The sequence below is a fragment of the Mesoplodon bidens genome (assembly GCF_964165515.1).
Source record: "Mesoplodon bidens genome assembly, chromosome: 8".
Taxonomy (NCBI): Eukaryota; Metazoa; Chordata; class Mammalia; order Artiodactyla; family Ziphiidae; genus Mesoplodon; species Mesoplodon bidens.
The window spans coordinates 18,492,830-18,514,549 of NC_138165.1; the positions used below are offsets into that span (position 1 = coordinate 18,492,830).

Sequence of the window (21,720 nt, forward strand, 5' to 3'; positions counted from 1 at the left end):
CATTTATATGAAATGTCCAGAATAGGAAAATTTATAGAAGACAGATTAGTGGTTACACGGAATTGGGGATTGGAGGGTTGGGAGTGCTGACTAAAGGGTGTCAAGTTTCTTTGTGGGGTGTTGAAAAGTTCTAAAATGTATTATGGTGATGGTAGTTTAACTCTGAACATACTGAATTGACACTTCAACTGGGCAAATGGTATGATATGTACAATATATCTCAATAAAACTATTTTAAAAACTGATCTATAGATTCAGAGCAATTCCAATCAACAAACCAGCCAAAATATAGAATATATGGAGATGTCTGGTATTTTTAAGATTAAAATATTCTCATTTTCAACTTTACAGTTTTTTTACTTTATTTTTGTAAACCAAAAAGTATATGACTTTAATCAGGAAAAATAAAATTTTTATATATAATCACTAAACTTTATTTTATTATTATATCATTATCTGTTTACTATTTTCATTTGATCATAGCATACAACAGAATTTCTTTTTAGCAAGAGAATTTCAAAAATGGAGACAGCTTAGCTTAATAACCTATGCCCTCTATATAGGAGGAATCTGAGATTCAGAGAAAACAAGCAAGTTGGCAAAGATTTTGCAAATAGTTAGTGCCAGAATTGGGACTGAAATTCAGGTCACCAGATTCTTCAAGAGTTTCAAATTATATTTTAAAAATTAATACTAGGTATCCTTAAAGAAGAAAAGGAAATGGATAGGATGGGAAAATTTACAATATCTTTATTGTTAAACTTACATGTTATTTAAGCAGATGATTTAAGGCCACATGTATATAAACAATAAACATAAATTGAATGCAGTAATATATAAAATAAAGGATAAGAAAACTGATTAAGGAAATATAAGATATAGTTTATGTTATCCAAATTAGTGAACATTTTCCTGAACATTTCATTTTCCTTTTTCAGTTTTAATACAGTGGTTTAAAATACCTAAGATTCATTATAGAACGCTGTGTCCAATTTTGAATTTTGCGTAATCATCAGTACAGCTACCTTCAACTCAAGCACACTAATGTCCTTCTAGAAAGGGTCCTTGGAAACTTAATAATAAAGCAATGTAATTGAGTTTATTTCTAAATGATTCATGTAATTAAAGTTTAACATAACTGGACATGAATTGTTTTTAGACTTTCATTTCTGTATTGTGGAACACACATGGTGGGAAACTTGTAGTCATAGAACATCTCTCTCTCTCAAGGACGTAAATGCCTTTGACATTGCTGGATGATTCTGTCACTGAGGGAACGGGCACCATCTGTCCCTGCTTAGTTGTGTTGAGAATGTTGACCTGACAGCACGCGGCGAAACGAGGGAAGCCTGAAGGAATGCCTCCATTCCATTTTAACTTAGCAATAAGTTATCTGAAGTGTTGTAAAGCCATATGAGTTTGTGTCTGGGAAATGAAGACAGTAGAATTACTGTCAGACTGCAAAAGACTAATTCTGGGAATGTAGAAAGAGAAAGACACAGAAGTTATCTGGGTTCAGAACCAATCACCTTTTCCAGCTGTCACACAGGGGTAAAGGGGATAGACAGAGATTCTCTATTTGCTGAGGATCTAATTGAGACTGCTGAGTTAGAGAGCCAGGTGAGGGAAAACATATTAGTGGGAAAAGAGGCTACACTGATGAGGGTATTGTATGATTAGATTAGAACAGTATTGTACTTAATTCACAGTAAACTTGGGAGGATAGGTTTGTAATCAATTCACCTTTCATTTTAGTCTATTATAGTCAAAAACCAGAAAAGCAGCAGACACAAATGTCAGGCAATTGCAAAGGTTTTATTTCCTCCGACCCACATATCTAATTTTATAAGTAGTCTATTATCTCTACTTATATTGCAAATGTGTAGCTAATTAACTCATCATATTCTCCCTGAAACATTCTCTTACCCCTCCTTCTGTGCTCTCAGTTTCCATTAATGGAACTAGCATCACTTCAGTTCTGAAGCTTGGAATCATTTTAGCCCCCTCTTCCCCCACCATTAGTTACTTGGTAATTGATTCCACTTCCAGAATATATCTCTAATTTGTTTCCTTCTCTTTGTTTTCAATAATGCAATCACAATTCAAGCCCTCCCTCTTACCATGTGTTTATTCTCTAAATATTCACTAGCTGGATTCCCTATCCCCAATCTTCCCTCTACAGCCAGATTTATGATTCATTTTCCTAGAGAACAATTCTAGTCCTATTTCTATGAGGTAAAATCTTTGCTTACCCCAAACTAGCTATTGAATAAAGCCCAAATGCAAGTAGGCCATCCTGATTTCCCATTCAATGACTATATTTACTCTACCCACCTGCATGTTCCCTGCCCTGAGTTTCTTTGCCTCTGTACCTTATTTATGAGGTTTCTTCTGTCTGGAATGCCCACTTACTTTCTATTTATCCTTTAAGACCTAGATAAAATTTCTCATCTACACAGAATTTTCTTGGGTCACACGGTTATGGATAAATTTTTGCCACCTGAATGTTCACAGAATGGGGCTGAAAGGCATCCACCAAAGAACACTGTGAGGACTAGATATTGGAACTGTAGAATCATTGGACAACATATGTATCTTTGCAGTTTGGACCACCATGTCAGAAAAAAAATGATAAATGGCCAGCATAACTCCCAACCCTAAGATACTTTCCAAGGAAAACTCTGGAAAATAAAAATTGGTGCGTCTTCTCCCCATATCTGAAAGTCTGGTTGAATCCATAATAAAAAGAAGCACTACTGAACATTTAAGCACAAACACACACAAAAAAATATGAAAAGTGGGAACATATTTTTAAGGAAAAAAAATGCTTGAATAATCCACTGGATTTCTCTGAAAGGATAGCTAAACCTAAAAGCAATGTGGGACACAATGGATATGATTGTTAGACTTCCATGGTAAAGGAATGCCTGTTTCCTCTCACTCCATCCCCCATATGCTATAACAATTACACAGTGTTTTCACAATTCTCTCAGTAAGCCATGCTCTTTCATATCTCCATGCCTGTTCATCCTCTTTTTGGTTCTTTGGGATATATTAAATGTTACCTCTGTTCTGAAACCTCCCCCCAAAACAGAGAAATAAATTCACTTTTGCTTTCAATTTCCTGGCACTTTGGTCCTATCTCAATTATGATATCCCTCATAGTGGTGCACTAATTACTTTTTTACAACATACCTCTACTTATGGATGATTCCCTGGATTATAGGTACTGAGATATTATTCACTCTTTAAATCACTAGAATCTACTGAAAGGCCTAACATGTAGTAAATGTTCAACAAATATTGGAGAGATGAAAGAAAAAATGAATCAAGATATGGTAGGGATTACTAACTTGAAGTTCCAAAACAAAATGAGGCTCAGAATTTGAATTCCTCGCTCCTAATCAGCCAACTTATCCGTGGCAAAGCTAAGATTCAAACCCAAGTTTTCTTACTCCAAGACCAATACTGATTTCCTAAATTGACTCACATGAACTTGTTTGCCAAATCTTGAATATTCAAATCAGATGACACTCGGCGCTTTAACCAGCTAGGTTTTTAAAAACCAAGAGGCATACTTCTTTGCAAAGAGGCATAACTGTAATGAACCTTAAATACAAATAGCTGCATAAAAACAATCACGTTTAGGTACATGGCACATTCACAAAAGATTAGTAAGGTAAAGCAAGATATATTAAAACAATTCTTAGCTTTGAAAAAGCCATGCTCTTCACAAATCTGTTCTTCGTGTGACTATCAAAGACAGGTAATTGGACTGATGAATCTGGGCCTGAACGAATATTTGATTCAAGCAGGTTTCAGCATGAGAAAAGAATACGGAGTGCCCCTTGAGGTTTACGGTACTAAGGGGATATGAACTGATTAATGCAGCCTGCTAACTATCCCAATTTATTATTTTAGTCAGGCAAAAGAACTGTGTGACTAGGTTTCAAAACAAATCAATTATTTCAGGTTGCTCGAGATTGTTTTCAGTGCTTGTAAGCAGAAGAACAGCAGTCAAATCTCATGTCCATATTGTAAACTGATTAGCCATGTATCCCATTTCACGACTGATTCCAGCTGTGTCTGCAGGCTTGGCCACTGAGCATTTCCAAGAAACATTTCCACCTATCAACACTATCCTTCTCAATGGCAGGACAACTGGCAGAGATAAGAAAAACTGGGTATTCTGCTTATACCAGTATTGAGATAAACTATTCTAAGTTTGACAAAGATAGAAGAGAACATATCTAAAGGGACCATTCTGCCCCATTTGTAAAGACATAAGTTCCTTTGTTACTATGTTTTTTTCTACCAAAACATATGACACTGACCACTTTGGGAATGAGGGTTCAGACTATGCGGATCACTGGTATGATGCATTGTAGCCACATGTGTGTTCCTGTCTTGCTCTCTTTAAGTACTCTTTTTCTGTACAAATTTTTAAAGAAACATTATGCAATTTGCTGCCAATTTATGCAGAACTGTCGAAGTGTGATGTCATTTTGGTCAAAATTAGATTGCATAAATTCAGAAACCCTAACCTGAGATCATTCAATTTCCCAAATTACTAGATTTACATATTAATAACTCCTAGGGTATTTTTCTTTTCACTAGCTCTAATTGCAACCAGAATTTATGTCTTGGGATCTTTTAAAATCCAACTGCAAAGGCCAAGTGCTTAAAGCCTGGAGCCTTGCCACACTGTCACAGAGACCCTCTGCAGACACAAATCTAAAAGGTTGGGGCTTTGCATTTCATTCTGTTTCCCCCCTCGGGATGGTTCTCACCACACTATTTAATATATACTCACACACTCTCATCAAACCCTATTGCCAAATGACAGTGGCAAGAGAGTATTTATGGACCATTGATTCAAAACGTGTTCACTTTTCTATCACATTTATCTTTATCAGAATGTACACATAAAAATTCAAGAAATTAGATTTTTTTTCCTTGAATTCATCTTGCCAATTTCCATAGTATCTGTGAATTGGAAAAGAAATAAAAAGGTGAAATCTGGTTTGTGTGTGTGTGTTCTGAGCTAAGAGTTTTGGGTGTCCCACCTCCTTTGAGGTAACAGGATCTCCCACAGAGGGAAGGAGTTAGTAAAGATTTTGATCCATTCAAAACATGCTTATTCCCTTGGTGGCTGGGAAAAGCTAGCATTGTTTGGTGGTATATTTCTCAACTCACTAAAGAGAGTTTATATTTGCATGCACATACTTAATGGTCCATTAAACAGCCATTCCAAAGGCTATGGTAGGTTGGGTGTAAATTCAGAACTCTCCTGCCCTTATTTAACAGCAAAACATAGCGGTACGTATCTCATTGAAGATCTCTTTTCAGTGGAGGCCTCTGCAATGCATAGTTTACTTGGGCAGTGATCAATCTGCCCAGGGAAAATAGCCTCCAGCTAGAATTCAGCAGAGCGGAGAAGCTGGGCCAGAGACTGAGAGGACTGAAGTGGAAACTGTATTCCTCAAGAACAGAGATGTGCAGTCGCATGTTCACTGCAGTATTATTCACAATAGCCAAGATATGGAAACAACCTAAGTTTCCATCAGCAGATGAACGGATAAAGAAGATACAGTGTATTATGTATCAATATATATATACACACACAATGGATTTGGGGGATGAATCAGTGGTTAATTAGGGTTTGTCTTACTCATAGAGGAAGGGGATAATCTGGATTCCAATTTGATCCTCTCCTCTACTGTACAATAACAATAATAGTAATAATTATAACAACTCTGCATTGAGTTGACCAGGGCTTTCCTTATATTATTTCACTTATTTCTTACAACTGCCCTATGAGGTGGATACACATTACTATTTTATAGATGAAGTAACTAACACCCCAAATCTATGCAAAATACCTAAGAAGCCAGGTCAAACTGACCAGGCTCCATACACCTGACCACTACTCCCTCCTGCTTCCCATTTGGACACCAGAAATCTTCTTCCCCCACTGTTGGTAGCTGTTCAAGCACATGTGCCCAAACAGAATTAGAAGGGCCTCACTTACGCACCTCCGCCCAACACCAGCACCTCTGCTCTGATGAAGCTGTGGGTGTGTTACTAGCCCTCTAGGCCTCTGCGTCTGAGACGACCTGAGATGGGTACAGCATGGGCTCTGGGGACAAGCTGCAAGGCTCAAATGCTGTCTCTGCCACGTACCAAGTATGTGACTGTGGACAAAGTCCCCTGTACTCCTTAGTTTACTTCACCTATAAAACAGGGTTATAAGAATACCACCCTCATAGGTTTGTTTCAAGGATTAAATGAGGTAACACCTGTGAAGAATTTACAATTTTATCTGGCAAATAGCAAGTACTCAATAAATGTTAATGATTATTATTTTCCACCAAACACAAGACTCGGTCCCATGGTGCTACAAAAAGGGGCAAGTTACATAGGGAACACTGATTCCTTTATTGGGGGCAACATGGTGTTCCTGTTTGTATCCCCCTTTCTCTGTCTTTGGCTTCTGTTCCTTATTTCTCTGAAAGTTTGCACAGTTCCTGATAGAATAAATGACTTTCCAAGAGACCCATAGAAAGCCAAAGCAAAGCATCTAAAAATATGAACATTTTTCAGTCCTCTAGCCAGGAGATCATAAACTGTTTGCAAAATACAAAATAAAGTTCAGTCGTAATTACAAAAGAGAGGGAGCACAGTTTTAAAAAGCACCCCTGTGTCATGGAAAACTTTCATCTGTTCTTTTTAAAATGGCAGAGCTATTGTTTTTGTGCAGATGCTCAGCTTTGTGATAAATAGATAAGAAGTACATGGTGACAACAACAAGGTAAAGAAATGGAGGGGAAGGGAGAGTGAAGGCTAGTCTGGCAGCTGAGCACCATACTAGGTGACCATTAAATTCTCTATTTTCAATATCATTTGCAATATTGTTGGGGATACAGTTACAGAGGAGAAAAAAATCAACATTTTTATCTACATTTATGTTCCAAAAGTTTGTTGGGAGACAGCCCTCAAAACTTTAAAATACTCTATATTTGCATAAGGTGACATGAGCTGGCTGTTTGTGCCTCTTTTTGTTCAGATCCGCTCCAGTCCTGCCCTTCCTCTCCTCTGTGTTGCAGGAAATCACATTTCCCAGGCTCCTTTGCCCTCTAGCCTGCAGGTCGGCTTGGCCAACAGGAAGCAATGATGGGGGGCTGGATGACAGGCTAAGGAGTGAGGCCAGGGTGTTTGTCCCCTTGTCTCTGCCACCAGTGACGTTGTCATCAGCACTGACCACTCTCTGCCCTGATTCCAGCTCCCAGCAGGCAGCCCCTCGCTCTGTGGTTCCAGCTTCCACTGCACAGTCCCAGCTTCTTAGCTCTGGTACCACCACCTCCTGTAAGTCCCTCCAGCCCTAGGGGTCTGGTGGTTTCCTGCTGTGGTTAATCTCTGGGTTTGCTCACCATTTCCTGTTGGTCTCCTTGCCCCTTACATCACCTGTGTAAACAGTGTCCAGTATTAAATTCCCTCTGTTTGAAATAGTCACATTGGCTTCTGTGTTCCCTGACCCTGACTGATAACCCTGTATAACCCTTTAATTCAAATGCTACTGGTCAGGGTTTCTCTTGCCACGAGGGTGAAGCATGTACTCTGCTTCCCAATATGTCCTCCCTTTCATTCTGCATCCATATCCTAACTTAGTGCTTCCTTTCAGGGTTCCAGTCACTCCAGAGTGTCATCACATGAGGATTTGTCCTTTTCCTTACTTTTCTAGCCTGTGCCTTCTCAGAGTGACACATTGGCAAGTAATGAGACAGTTAACCCACTATCTTGATATCTGACACCTTTCTGTGGAACACTTCCCAGGGTTATTTGCTTAAAGTCACCACCTGTGGCCACAGCCAAAACCCTTCCAGCTAGAGCCTATAATTTTCAGTAACATTTTTGCTATCTTAATTTCCCTTACTCAAAATGTCATGGTAGAGCTCACATCCACTCTCACCCTTGTTCTTATAAGCAATTACTTGCCAGCCCTAGTGCATCTTCATAATGATCCCTGGGTTTCTCTCTCTCTTTCAGGCGCACATCACCTTCACCTGGATGATTCTGTGAGATTCACCTGCACTTGTGTGTCTGCCTCTAAGTGGTGCCGGCACTCAATCCCACGTAAACTTTAATCCACTTTTATACCACCTTCGCAGTTAGTTCTTAATCATAATCTTCAATTGTTCTGCTTATATTGCTTATAAGACAGTTCAAGCAATTCATGACTCTCCTGATCAGTCAGACTATACATTCCCAGAAGTGTTCTTACCCTTCCATTCTTCAATACGTGAAACCTCTCCTCTGAATATCTCGTTAGACTTTATGATTTGCTTTTCTGGAAGACGATCCTCAGGGTAGACATGATAGTCAGTGAACAATATATTTGATTTTTGAGTGCTCACACCCCCATTCACAGAGTGTTTACAAGTTCTAAAAATAGTTGTAGTGTTCTGTAACTCCCAGCAGATTTAGAATCTAGCCTTGGCCTGTCTTGAATCTTTTGGGTTCCTGAGAGATCAAGTCAGGTCTGATGAAGAAGGAGGCATGCATACCAGGGACTGGATTTGGATTAAAAGAATCCATGATAAACATAATAGTACTTTCTAAATACCCTCTCAATTATTCACTTTCTACATATTCCCTGACCTTTTTAAACATTTTTATTGGAGTATATTTGCTTTACAGTGTTGTGTTAGTTTCTGCTGCATAACAAAGTGAATCAGCTATATGCATAAGTATATCCCTATATCCCCTCCCTCTTGCATCTCCCTCCCATCCTCCTTATCACACCCCTCTAGGTGGTCGCAAAGCAGCGAGCTGATCTCCCTGTGCCATGCAGCTGTTTCCCACTAGCTAGCTATTTCACATCTAGTAGTATATATAAGTCCATGCCACTCTCTCACTTCATCCCAGCTTACCCTTCCTCCTCCCCGTGTCCTCAAGTCCACTCTCTACATCTGTCTTTATTCCTGTCCTGCCCCTAGAACCCTTTTTTGGGGGAAAACTGGACAGCTACATGTAAAAGAATGAAATTAGAACACTTCCTAACACCATACACAAAAATAAACTCAAAATGGATTAAAGACCTAAATGTAAGGCCAGACACTATAAAACTCTTAGAGGAACTGATTCACTTTGATATAAAGCAGAACTAAAAAAAAAAAAACTCTTAGAGGAAAACATAGCCAGAACACTCTATGACATAAATCACAGCAAGATCGTTTTTGACCCATCTCCTAGAGGAATGGAAATATAAACAAAAATAAACAAATGGGACCTAATGAAACTTAGTCCTTGACTTCTATATATGAATTAAGCTCTGAGAGGCTCTTTGGGCCAGGAGATAGATATCCCATAACAAATTAGATCCCTTGGGAAAAACCACTCTAGTCTATACAGATTCCATAAGCTACTTCAAAAACAAAGAGGACCTTGGAGATGAGGTGAGGTTCATCAAATGGGTTGGAGTTTGTGTTTGCTCAGAACACCATCTGGCCAGTCAACTGCTCTGACATTTAGAAGCATTAAAATATTGGGCTTTGGTGTTACTGATACCCATAAGAACTTCCCAAAGAACAAGCAAGCCAGCCACTGATATTTATGAGACCTCTATAAAATGATCAAGAAAGAAAATATGTACTTGAACAGTTTAATATCATCTGTAAATATCCTGCTAATTTATCTCAACTAATGAGAACTTCCAAAACAGTTTCTAAATCTTTTGCTGAACATGTGTTAAATGTGGGTGGTTATGATAATACGAGATAAATGCAGCTTTTGCTAATTTACTGCCATGAGTTAAAAGTTACAACACAATTCTTTCATTAAAAATAACTTAGGGTGTTAAAATCATAGAATATAACCTTATATGAAAAATTACTTAATTTTTTGTAAAATTCAATATTCTGAGGATTAGTGTAAAAATATTTTAGATGAAAACAGTCATAGAAGTTCTTATAGATGCATGAAACCGCATAATCATTTGCCTGCAACCAATAGCACCTAAAGGTGGCACAGCCAACTCTGGTTCTCTTCAGGTGAAGGTATTCTTTGGCATTCAGCATTTTCTCTCCCTTCCAGTTTGGGTTGGTCTGTTCCTTCATTTCCCAATACTAAGCCAGGAGAAATGTCTAGAGTAGTGAAGGAGTATAAGTATCAAATAGCTGGATCCTTTACTTTGTTTGTGAGCTCAAAGCTGAATGGTTATAAACTTACATGGTTCTTACAGATGAGTTTACAACACACCTCCCAAATCATCTGCCCCTCCACTGTCTCTGAATTCATTCAACTCTGTGTATCTGGAGAGCACACATGATGAGAATGGCAAAGTAAACAATGTGATGACCTGGGCTCTTCATGGTACAGAAAGTCACTGGAGGAGACTGCAAAATCCGAGACACCAATGTCCCTCCAGTAACCACGATATTCAATTTTCATTGTCAAGTTACAACCATAGATAGTTCTTGAGAGAAAAGATAAGGTTCAAAAGAAATCTATTAATCTACCCATCCATACATCCATACATCCTCACTGGAGAAGAAGAATCTATTGATTAATGGAGTCATTTTTATAAATTTAGGCTTGACAGGATAATAAATATTATTAACAAAACTCTGCAATTTAGAGGTGACATAAAGACATTTTGATATAACCAAAACATAAGAAATGAGGAAGAAGAAACATAACACAAAAATCCCTACAATTTAAAGGCTACACAAAGAAATTCTGAAACAATTAAAACATAAAATAAATGAAGGAGGAGAAGCATGGATGAAATTCATAGCCAAACTCCACACTATAAGTATTTGTTCAGGCATTGAAATGGCTAAAAAAGTTGGATTAAAGTCTTGGGATTTGATAAATATAATAACAGAAAATCACTAACCCTTTCTGAAATCAGAAAAAAGGGAATCCCAGGATTCATACATATACACATAAAAATGTACATTACTTATCTAGATAATATAAAGCAAAACAACTTTTTTTGTACAATTGCCAGTTATTTAAGTCATGTATTCCTGGCTTTTGTTATTGAGTTAAGCTTTGACACTTCATTCTACTTTGCAATTTTTAATGGCACTTTGGTTTTAATAGGGTGATGGGGAGGGTGAAGACAGAGGTAATTATTCCCATGCCCTAAATTAATGAATGTTAACAAGCTCTGTGGAAGAAACAGATTTTGTATTGGGGGATTTTTTTAAAAGGTTATTGATTATAATCTTAAATTTTAATGCATTGCAAAGAGAATGGCAATCAATTTGGAAAGAATAAAAATTATTCTAGAAATCACCTGAGTGAAACTCATGAAAAGGCCCAAGAAATGCTGAAAAATAAGAGCAATGAGGGAAATAGCCTAAAGAGCTACTAAAATATTGCAAAGCTAGCTTTTAAAATATATTGTTGAACTAGTAAAGGTATATGCAGGTATATCAATGGAACAGAGTAGAAAGTACAAAAACAAACAAATAAGAATTTAACATATGATACGGTAACACTTCAGATCAGTGAGGGAAAAAAGGATTGCTCAATAAAATATGTTTAGCTCAAGAGTTGGTTATTAAGTATATGTGTGTGCGTACATATATACTTAGATTGCTATATTATACTTTATATCAAATGCTTCCAGGTAAAATAAAAATTTAAGCCATAAAAAATTTTGAAAGAATAGATGTGAATATAATTTTCCTTGATGATGAAACAGACTTCTTTTTTGATGTTTTAAATCACTTAATATGTTCTTTTTTCTGATTTTATTGAGAAATAATTGACATATAAATCACTGTAGAATTTTAAGGTACACAGCATGATGGCTTGATTTACACAAATTGTGAAATGACTACCACTTAGGTTCAAGCAAACATCCATGTTCTCCTATCAACACAGTAAATGAAAAGAAAGGAAAACAGGAAAATATCTTCTCCTTGTGATGAGAACTCAGGATTTTACTGTCTTACCTTTCCTATATATCATACAGCACTGTCAACTATAATCATGTTGTACATTATATCCCTAATACTTATTTATCTTATAACAAGAAGTTTGTACCTTTTGACCACCTTCCTCCAATTCTTCTCCCCATATCCTCTGCATCTGGTAACCACAAGTCTGATCTCTTTTTCTATGAGTTTGGTGGGTTTTGTTTGTTTGTTTGCTTTTCTTTAACAGTCCACATATAAGTGATATCATACAGTATTTTTCTTTCTCTGAGTTATTTCACTTAGCATAATGCCTTCAAGGTCCATCCATGTTGTCACAAATGGTAGAATTTCCTTGTTTTTTATGGCTGAATAATATTCCATTGTATTTATATACCACTTCTTTATCCAATCATCTGCTGATAGACACTTAGGTTGCTTCCATGTCTTGGCTATTGTAAATAGTGTTGCTATGGATGTAGGGTGAAGATAGCTTATCAAGTTAGTGTTTTTGTTACCTTTGGATACGTTCCCAGAAGTTGAATTGCTGGATCATATGGTAGTTCTATTTTCAACTTTTTGAGGAAACACCATACTGTTTCTATGGTGGCTGTACTAATTTACAATCTCACCAACAGTTCATAAGGGTTCCCCTTTCTTCACATCCACACAAGCATTTGTTATCTTTTTTTTTCCTGATAGGTGTGAGATGATATCTCACTGGGGTTTTAATTTTAATTTCCCTAATAATTAGTAATGTTAAACATCTTTTCATATACCTGTTGGCCATCTGTATTTCTTCTTTGGAAAATATCTCCTGCCCATTTTTTTAATCAGGTGTTTTTCTTTTGCTATTGAGTTGTATGAGTTCTTTATATATTTTGGATATTAACTCTTTATCAGATATACAATTTGCAATATCTTCTCCCATTCAGAAAGTTCTCTTTTCATTTTGCTGATGGCTTCCTTTGCTGTGCAGAAGATTTTTAGTTTGATGTAGTCCCATTTGTTTATTTTTGCTTTTGTTTCCCTTGCCTGAGGAGACATATCTAAAATGATATGTCTAAGACCAATGTCAAAGAGCATACTGCCTAGGTTTTCTTCTGGAAACTTCATGGTTTCAGGCCTTACAGTTACGTTTTCAATCCATTTTGGTGAACAGTGTAAGATATGGGTCCAGTTTCATTCTTTTACATGTGAATATTCAATTATCCCAGCGCCATTTATTGAAGAGACTGTCTTTTCTCCATTGAGTATTTTTGGCTCCCTTGTCAAATATTAGCTGGCCATATATGCTTGGGCTTATTTCTGAGTTCTTGATTTTGTTCTATTGATCTATTTGTCAGTTTTTATGCTAGTACTATACTGTTTCGATGACTATAGCTTTAGAATATAGCTTGAAATCATGAAGTGTGATGCCTCCTGCTTTGTTCTTTCTCAGGATTTCTTTGGCTATTCAGGGTCTTTTGTGAATCCACATACATTTTAGGAGTGTTTTTCTACTTCTGTAAATAATGCCAGTGTAATCTTGATAGGGGATGCACTGAATCTATAGATGGCTTTTACTATATTGACATTTTTATAATATTAATTTTTCTAACCTATGAACACAGGATACCTTCCCATTTACTTCTTTTTCAATTTTTTTCATCGATGTCTTATAGTTTTCTGCATAGAGATCTTTCACCTCCTTAGTTAAATTTACTCCTAAGTATTTTATTGTTTTTGATGCTATTGCAAATGGGATCAATTTTCTTATCCCTTTTAAGGAAAATCTGTTGTTAATATATAGAAATGCTACTAATTGTTGTATGCTAATCTTGTATCCCACAAGTTTACTGAATTCATTGATTAGCTCTAACAGTTTTATAGTTGAGTCTATAGGATTTTCTATCAATATATATAAAATTAAGTCATCTGCAAATAGAGACAATTTTACTTCTTCCTTTCCAATTCTGATACTTTTATTTCTTTTTCTTTCCTGATTGCTCTGGCTAGGACTTCTAGTACTATGTTGAGCAGGAGTGATGACAGTGGATACCCTGTCTTGTTCCTAATCTTAGAAGAAAAGCAGAAATGACTTTTTTTTTTGCCAAAAATAAATAAATTTATTTTAAAAAGTACAAAACAGGGAAAATAATTTAATATTTTTAACTCAGTATGCCAAAAATATTATCATCTAACATGTAATCAATATAGAAATTAATGAAGTAGTTTACATTCTAAGTCTTCAAAATCCAGTGAGTACTTCCTATTTCACATCTCAGTTTGAACTAGCCGTATCTCAAGCGCTCAAAAGCCATACGTGTTGAGTGGCTACCACACTGGACAGCACAGGTCTAGATAATCTTTAAGGTCCTCTCAGCTTTTTGGTCCAGTCAGCATTTTGTGACTATATTTCTGTACAGAGGAGTCCATCTTTGTAGTGAAGTGCATACACTCTGGCACTGTGTCCAATTAATGATGAGGTCTCAAAGGCTTCATGGCCCTCCAGTTGCTTCATTCTCAAAATAGCCTTCAAATAAACCTTCCAGTGCAAAGCGTCCTGAACAGAATCATCTATCTGCCAGGCCAAATTTTTACAGGCAGTCTGCCACACCTCTGTACAGGCACTTATCACCTTATTCCACTGTTTAGAGACGAGGCAGCATGTGAGTAAAGTCTGAGGATCGAGCCATTTTAACAAATAAAAACTGAGCTCCAGGGGAAGGAGTTTGAGGAAGTCCCGCTTGAGGAGAGTCTCCAGGTTATTGGAGAGATGCCTGAGCTGGACTGCCCCACTCACACTAATCAGGTGATCCAGAGTTTCATTTTTCTGCAAGTCCGTCAGAGAAAGAAATGTAACAGAAATGTCATCAAGCCATGTCTCAAAGTCCTTTCTCTCCATAAGGTTATGGAAAAATTTACCAGAGCGAGCGCCCCGGGGCCTGGGACCTCGCGCCGGGCTCACACCGACTAGGCGCGCTGGGGCCGCCAGAGCCTCGCAGCAGCCGGGTCCGCTCCGCAGCCATGGCGCCTGGACCTGCGGCAGCCACTCGGGGTCCGCAGCCTCACAGGGGAGCCAGAAATGACTTTTTAAGCTTTACAAAATATGGAAACAAACAAAAAAATGTAGATTTGACTACATGAAAATGTAGAACTTCTCTACTACAAGGACCATTATAATTTTCTTTTAAAAAAAGGAAAAATGGGGGCATAAACATTTGCAATATATATGACAGACCTCAATTCTGTCTGAATCTATAAGTACATATATATTTATGAAACAAGTAACATCTAGGGAATAGCAAGACAATGCATTTTGCCCTGTGTAATCTCTGATTTGTAGTTGCCCTGAGGTGCCCGTTCTAATTGCCAAGACTAGTGGATTCAGCCTAAGGGTCTTTTCCATGCTTGAAACTCACTGTTCCCAGGAACAGAATGTGGCTCAAGGGAGAGTTCCAGCTAGACAGGAAGAGAAAGAAGAAAACATACCAATTCTACCCTAGTAGAGATGGAAAAGAGAAAAGCAGGAGAAGTAAAGAATCAGATAAAAGTATCCTAGCCCTTCCCTCCTGAACCAAAACCAACATAGGAAAGGGGATTTAGGAAGATGAAGAGAAAAAGCTGTAAGCAGGAGAGACTTGTGCCCCACTCCCAATTTGAAACTCTGAAAAAGAAAGTAAAATGGCCACCTGAAGTAGAAAGAAAAAGGGCCTGAGTTAACACTTTCAGTCTCCCTTGGCTCTTTCTGAGTATGAAATGTTTCTAAGGCTGAAGAGTGCGGAAGCTAAGCCAGAGCTAGCTGGACGGTGACAAGGCTCTAGCTGAGAAGCCAAGGGAATCACCAGGCCCTGACTAAGCCAAGAGAGCAGCTTCAGCCTCAGTAGAAGATGCCACCAGAGAGCTAAATAACCAGACAGAGAGTAAACTTCACAGAGAATTACTCAAACACCTTTGTACCCTTTATCAAGGGACACCCACCCTGCAAGGGATCACATAAGTGCCCATCCTCACCAAAACACAAACATAATTAGATATTACCTTGTTGAAGGAGACAGAAGGAAAGTACGTCTTAAAGTCTTTACTTGAGAGTGAGCTGTCTAAAGAATAAGTTCTGTTTCAAGTAGAACTACCTAAGATTCATTCAGGGACAATTTTAAGTTCTTCCTCTCCACCACTTTCACCATCACCCTCCCCAAGGATTGGGGCTCATGAAAAAGATTGCACTAGTTATAGAAAATTAATAAACTAAATTTCTTTTCTTTCTGGATAGCACTAAGGAAGTCTGTGACTCTCCTACATATATAAAAGGCTCTTTTAAAGCAATAAAAAGAAAAATCAGCTAAGAACGTTGCTAAGTCATTCACAAAAGAAGAAATTAAAACCTACCATGACACCAAGAGTAAACTCTAGTGTAAACTATGGACCCTGGGTGATAATGATGTGTCACTGTAGGTTTGTCAATTGTAACAAATGTACCACTCTAGTTGTAGATGTTGATAGTGAGTGAGGTTACACATGCATGGGGATAGGGATATGTGGGAAATCTCTTCCTCTCAATCTCACTGTGAACCTAAAACTGCTCTTAAGAAATTAAGTCTATATATTAAAAAACCTACCCTAAGAAAATATTCACCCTCACTAATAATTTTAAAAGGAATATACATTAAAGCAACATGCCTTTTGTGTCTATCAAACTTTACATCTAGTTTTTTAAATGCTCTCTGTTGGTGAAGGTGCAGGGTCGCTCACTCTGGTATAAACTGGAGACAACTTAACAGTATATTTAAAAAGCTTTAAAATTCCTTTTCTGGTGTTTGTCCCCTCAAAATAATTAAGGAGCCATGTGAGCATCTGTTCATGAGACCTTCTTTCACCATCATTTATAGCAATGAAAACATGGAAACAAGAAGTAACTGGAAAAAATACAGGTCACTAAATAGGATAATAAAGATTAAATATCATGGAAGTATAGCTATTGGCAAGAAGAGTTTCACAATATATTGTCATGGGGAGTAAGTTACAGAAAAGTATGGTCTTAATAAAAAAACATTTAAAGCCAGATAGATGGATGGATGGATGGATGGATGTAAGGCAAAACAGGATATCAATGGATTAAGACTTTTTTATATAATGGAAGAAGTGATATTTTAAAATTACTAGCAATTTTTTATTTTTAGTGATGATGATATTTCTCCTTTGATTGTTCTGGAGGGAACCACTTTGGGAAGCTCTCTTAATCATTAGAATCACTGAAACAGTAATGGCTAACATTGAGTACTCACTATGTATCAGGAAAAATGTTAAGCAGGTATTCATGAGTTTAGTCCTCATGACTACATATGAGAAAGGTACAATTATTATCAGCCTTGTATTACTGATGGGGACACTAAGGCATAGAGCTCTTGGGTAAATTTCACAAGGTCATCAGCCAGAAAATAACAGGACAGAGGTTCAAATGTAAGTTATCTAGATATAGTGCCTGTTTATTTAACAATTATGCACAGAACTTCCCTAGCAGAAAGGTCACTGCAAGACCAGTACCTATCAATGTTCAAAGGAAAGGATGATAATTAGTTATATTTGACATGGCAAGGCCCATTTTTTAGGTGCTGTTGATGGGTGAGCCCCTTCCCCCCCATACTCCCCACCCCCCCCAAATACATCTCAAAATTTACATAGGAGTCAAGATGACTTCTAGAAGAAAAAGTACCAAGATCAAAACTCAATTTTTTCTGAGACTCAAATATCAGCTCTTCTGAGCCAGGGGATCCCTGGCTGAGGCCTGACTAGAGGAAAAAAAAAATTGGAATCAGGAAAAAAAAACCTAAGCAGCCACAGCCAGCAAGTCTGGACTGGTGGGCCTCTGTCGGCACTCAACCTAGGCCAGCAGAAGAGAGTTGGTTTTGAGAGCAATGTAAAGTGAATGCCTGATCCAGTCACCTGAGTATACCTGGAAGTGTACCTTGAGAAAAATAATAACCATGCGTGGGCCAAAATCTGATTACTGAGAGCTCTAATTCTGGACCTTAAATTAACAGTTTGGGAGAAGTGTGTCATGACTGAACTTAACACCTAGGAAAGGCATCTCCTCTCCTGCATGCGAAGGAATTGCTCTGGAGAGTGGAAACAGTGAGGCAAATGGGGCATGCTGGAAGTGGTCCAGGACTGCATTAAGGTGAGGTACACCAGAGTAATCCTCTGGCTTGAGTTAGAAAGCTTGGAATTCTTGGCCACATCATTTAAAATACTAAAGGGAAAGTAAAGACCAGTGTTCCATAATTTGGGGGATTGGAAGTGTTATAAATTTAATATTGGAAAAAACAGGGCCTCACTTTGATGTCACAGACTTGTCAGTTTTGAAGACATCTGGTTTATGTAACTATCTGTGTTTGTGAGTTGGGCGACAGGTTGTGGGGGAGGGGAGGTTGTCTTTTGGTGTGTGCAAAACCCTATATGAAAGAAGAAATACCAATGCATTGGACTTCCCTGGTGGCACAGTGGTTAAGAATCCACCCGCCAACGCAGGGGACACAGGTTTGAGCCCTGGGCCGGAAAGATCCCACGTGCCGCAGAGCAACTAAGCCCGTGCGCCTAGAGCCCGTGCTCTGCAACAAGAGAAGCCACCACAAATAAGAAGTCCATGCACTGCAGAGAAGAGTAGCCCCCACTCGCCACAACTAGAAAAAGCCTGCATGCAGCAACGAAGACCCAACGCAGCCAAAAAAAAACCACAAAACAAAACAAAAAAAGTAACTTAAAAAAAAAAAGAAAAAGAAATACCAATGCATTAAGCATAGTTGTTTTGGGGTAGGTGGTATTCTTATTTCAAATGTTCTTCTTTGTCTATACTTTCTGGCATCAAATACTGAGTTTTCAACCATCAAAAAAAGCAACTTTATTTTAGGAAAAATAATCTTAACTGGAATTCCAGTTAAGGTTGATCTCGCTGATATTTTTTTCCCACGATATTTAATAAAAGCAAGCACTTGGTAACTCATGCTTTACCCCAAATGAACACATTTTAATTTATCCTTTGACAAGATTCATAATTGCAATGATCTTTTATTCTTTAGCTCAGATGAATATCTCCATTCGATGAATATGGCAGAGAAAATTCACAGAATTTTCTGTAAAAGAAACATGTTTGGAGGTGAAACATGAAATACTGTTCAGGTCATTAAAGTTTTATGATTTGGAGCTTGTGTTATACCCCAGGTGACAGGTGACAAAACAGAAAGATTAAATCAGATGTGTGAGACAATACTATTAAATGCTGGGCTGCAAAATGACCTATAGCTTTCTCAAGACATTAAGTTGTTGGCAAACAACCAAGTTCCTATATAGGCAAAGCAACGAATGTAACTGAGAAATTTTATTCATGATACAATTTAGTGATGAGGACTTCTTTTCTTTATTCTCAAAGGAAAATGTGAAAAAGATTTTAATCATTTATCAATTGTAAATACAGTGAACTTCTGTTGTCTCCAAGTTTTCTCTGCAGTACCTACCAGTGTCAACACCTTTGACACTCAATGGCTGCATTCTTTTATTTCCCCTTTAACCATATAGCTATCAGGACTTGATGTATCCTATGATATCACTGTCTTGGGAGCTGGTTAGAGGAATCCATAGGATACGTTCCAAATAACCATGCTGGAAGGGTTTTCAGAAGGAATTCCAGAATTATGAGATTTCACAACCAAAGGGACTTGAAAGATGAACTAACCCACATCTGTCATTTTACAGTTAAAGAAACAACTGGGGACCTGGACAGTTCAAGGGTCACAAAGCTAATGATAGGCAATGCCAAGACTAGAATGGAGACCTTGTCTCCTGAACTAGTACATCTTTTTAAAACCTTCAAGTTTAAAAAGGTGCAAGGAAGATTGCACCTTCTTGGATTCAAAGGTATTAAGAACCATTCTTCTTTCCCTCAAGATTTCACTGTTAAACTATTTTTTTGAAACAAAATTCCTGGTATATATTTCTATTCATTGAATCACTCAATAATTTTGGTTCTTCTCATGGGCCAGGTATTATTTTGATTTTATGTTTAAGCAATGGGTCAGGGCTCTTCAGAGAAACAGAACCAACAGGATGTGTGTATATAGAGAGAGATTTATTTTAAGGAATTTGTTCATACAGCTGTAGAGGCTCGACAAGCTCCAAATGTGATGGAGTAGGAGACTCAGGGAAGAGTTGCAGTTCGAATCCATAGGCAGCCTGCTGGCAGAATTTCCTCTTGTTCAGGAAGGTCAATCTTTTAAGGCCTTCAGGTGATTGGATGAGACTCATCCACATTATGGAGAGTAATTTACTTTACTAAAAGTCCACAGATTTAGATGCTAATCTTATCTAAAAAAAACACCTTCATAGAAACATTCAGAATAACATTTGATCAAATGTCTGGGAACCATGGTCCAGTCAAGTTGACACATAAAATTAACCACTTCAAACAAGGTCACCAATTAGGTTAGGAGTTATCTTTAAAATGAAGTCAGGTTTGGCTTTAAATCCCAAGAACAAGTTTCTAGTTCCTTTATCACTGAAGATGCCTGACTGGATAACTAATTGGTAGGCTCTTTCTCTTGGGCCCACCAATACCTAAAAGGATTAATTAGTCACTTTGATATACACAGAAGAGTCCTAAAGAGCTGTAAGTTTCCTTTCATCTGTCTTGCCACAAACTTCAGGAAAATCCAGAGAACCATGGAAATTGGATGTGAAGTGTCAACACTCAGGTATCCCATCTTAAGCAGCAGGGGTAAATTATAATCCAGCAGACCTAGTATAAAGCACCTTCTCAATGAAAGATAAAGTGATTTGGTGACTCCTCACTCCCAAACCAGACTTAATCCTTGCATGGAAATTAGACACCCACAATGCCTGAGAGCATGGCTGTTTAGTGTCTTCCAAAAGGCTTGAAAGTTTGAGATGAAATACCCAAGTATTCAAGAACTTGATAAGAAAGTAGGGGGAAGGAGGAGAGGCCAGGGATGAAGGTCTCCTTTGAGCAGTCTTGGTTTGACATATAGGGAAGTATGGCCATTACTGCAGTCCATCTGAGACTGGAAGGCAGCATGCTTCAGATAATGGACAACCACTACGGAAGAGAGTGAAAAAGGTGTGTTTCTGTCCTTCTGCCTCCATCCACACATAAAGAAAAGACTGAGATTCTAACCTCAAACCCAAATATTATATTATACCAGGTCAATTACATAGTTCTTTCAGAAGGGGTATGTTTGTACAAAATATGAATTGCTCATCTTTATAACCTACTTTAGCCTACTGAAGTGAAAATTTGAGTTTAATTCCTAAGTAATAAATCATATTCATCTTTAGAATATGACCTTTACTAAATATAAACCACATATTAAATGACATTATATTTCAAGATGTTTCTAGACTTTTGGAAATGCTAACTGAACACAGATCAGTTTTTGGATTCATACCCAGTTAAGAATAATCTTTCCCCCTGGCTTTGAAGAGCACAGCAGGTCATCCTGTTCAATATAGCCCTTAAGTAACATAAAAGGGTCGTTATTCCCACTACATTCCTTTGGTTGTTTTCAAGTTTATCAGAACCAAGATAGCTTAAGTGTCATATGATCACTTAGAGCATTAGCAGTATAATAAAACAATTAGTTCTTCAAAATGACTTGTTGAAATAGCTTATCTTTCTTGATGATGTCTATTCATTCATGAAAAAAGACTAGGATAACTAGATGTTTTTAATGCAAAAGATGTCAAGATGAATAACAAACTGAGTTTGCAGAAAGTATTAATACTCAGGAAAAATTTCTAAATT

At 37.6% G+C, this 21,720-nt stretch overlaps 1 protein-coding gene and 1 long non-coding RNA gene across 2 annotated transcripts in view; both read right to left on the bottom strand.

The window, feature by feature from the left end:
* Nucleotides 1-21,720, bottom strand: part of LOC308622084 — a 131,492-nt gene that overhangs the window by 70,062 nt on the left and 39,710 nt on the right. The gene's annotated exons all lie outside the window — the stretch shown is intronic.
* LOC308621516 (F-box/WD repeat-containing protein 2-like) lies at nucleotides 14,117-14,964 on the bottom strand. The gene has a single exon (XM_081242141.1). It carries the CDS (start codon nucleotides 14,812-14,814, stop codon nucleotides 14,320-14,322), a length of 495 nt encoding a protein of 164 aa, XP_081098267.1. The 5' UTR covers nucleotides 14,815-14,964; the 3' UTR covers nucleotides 14,117-14,319.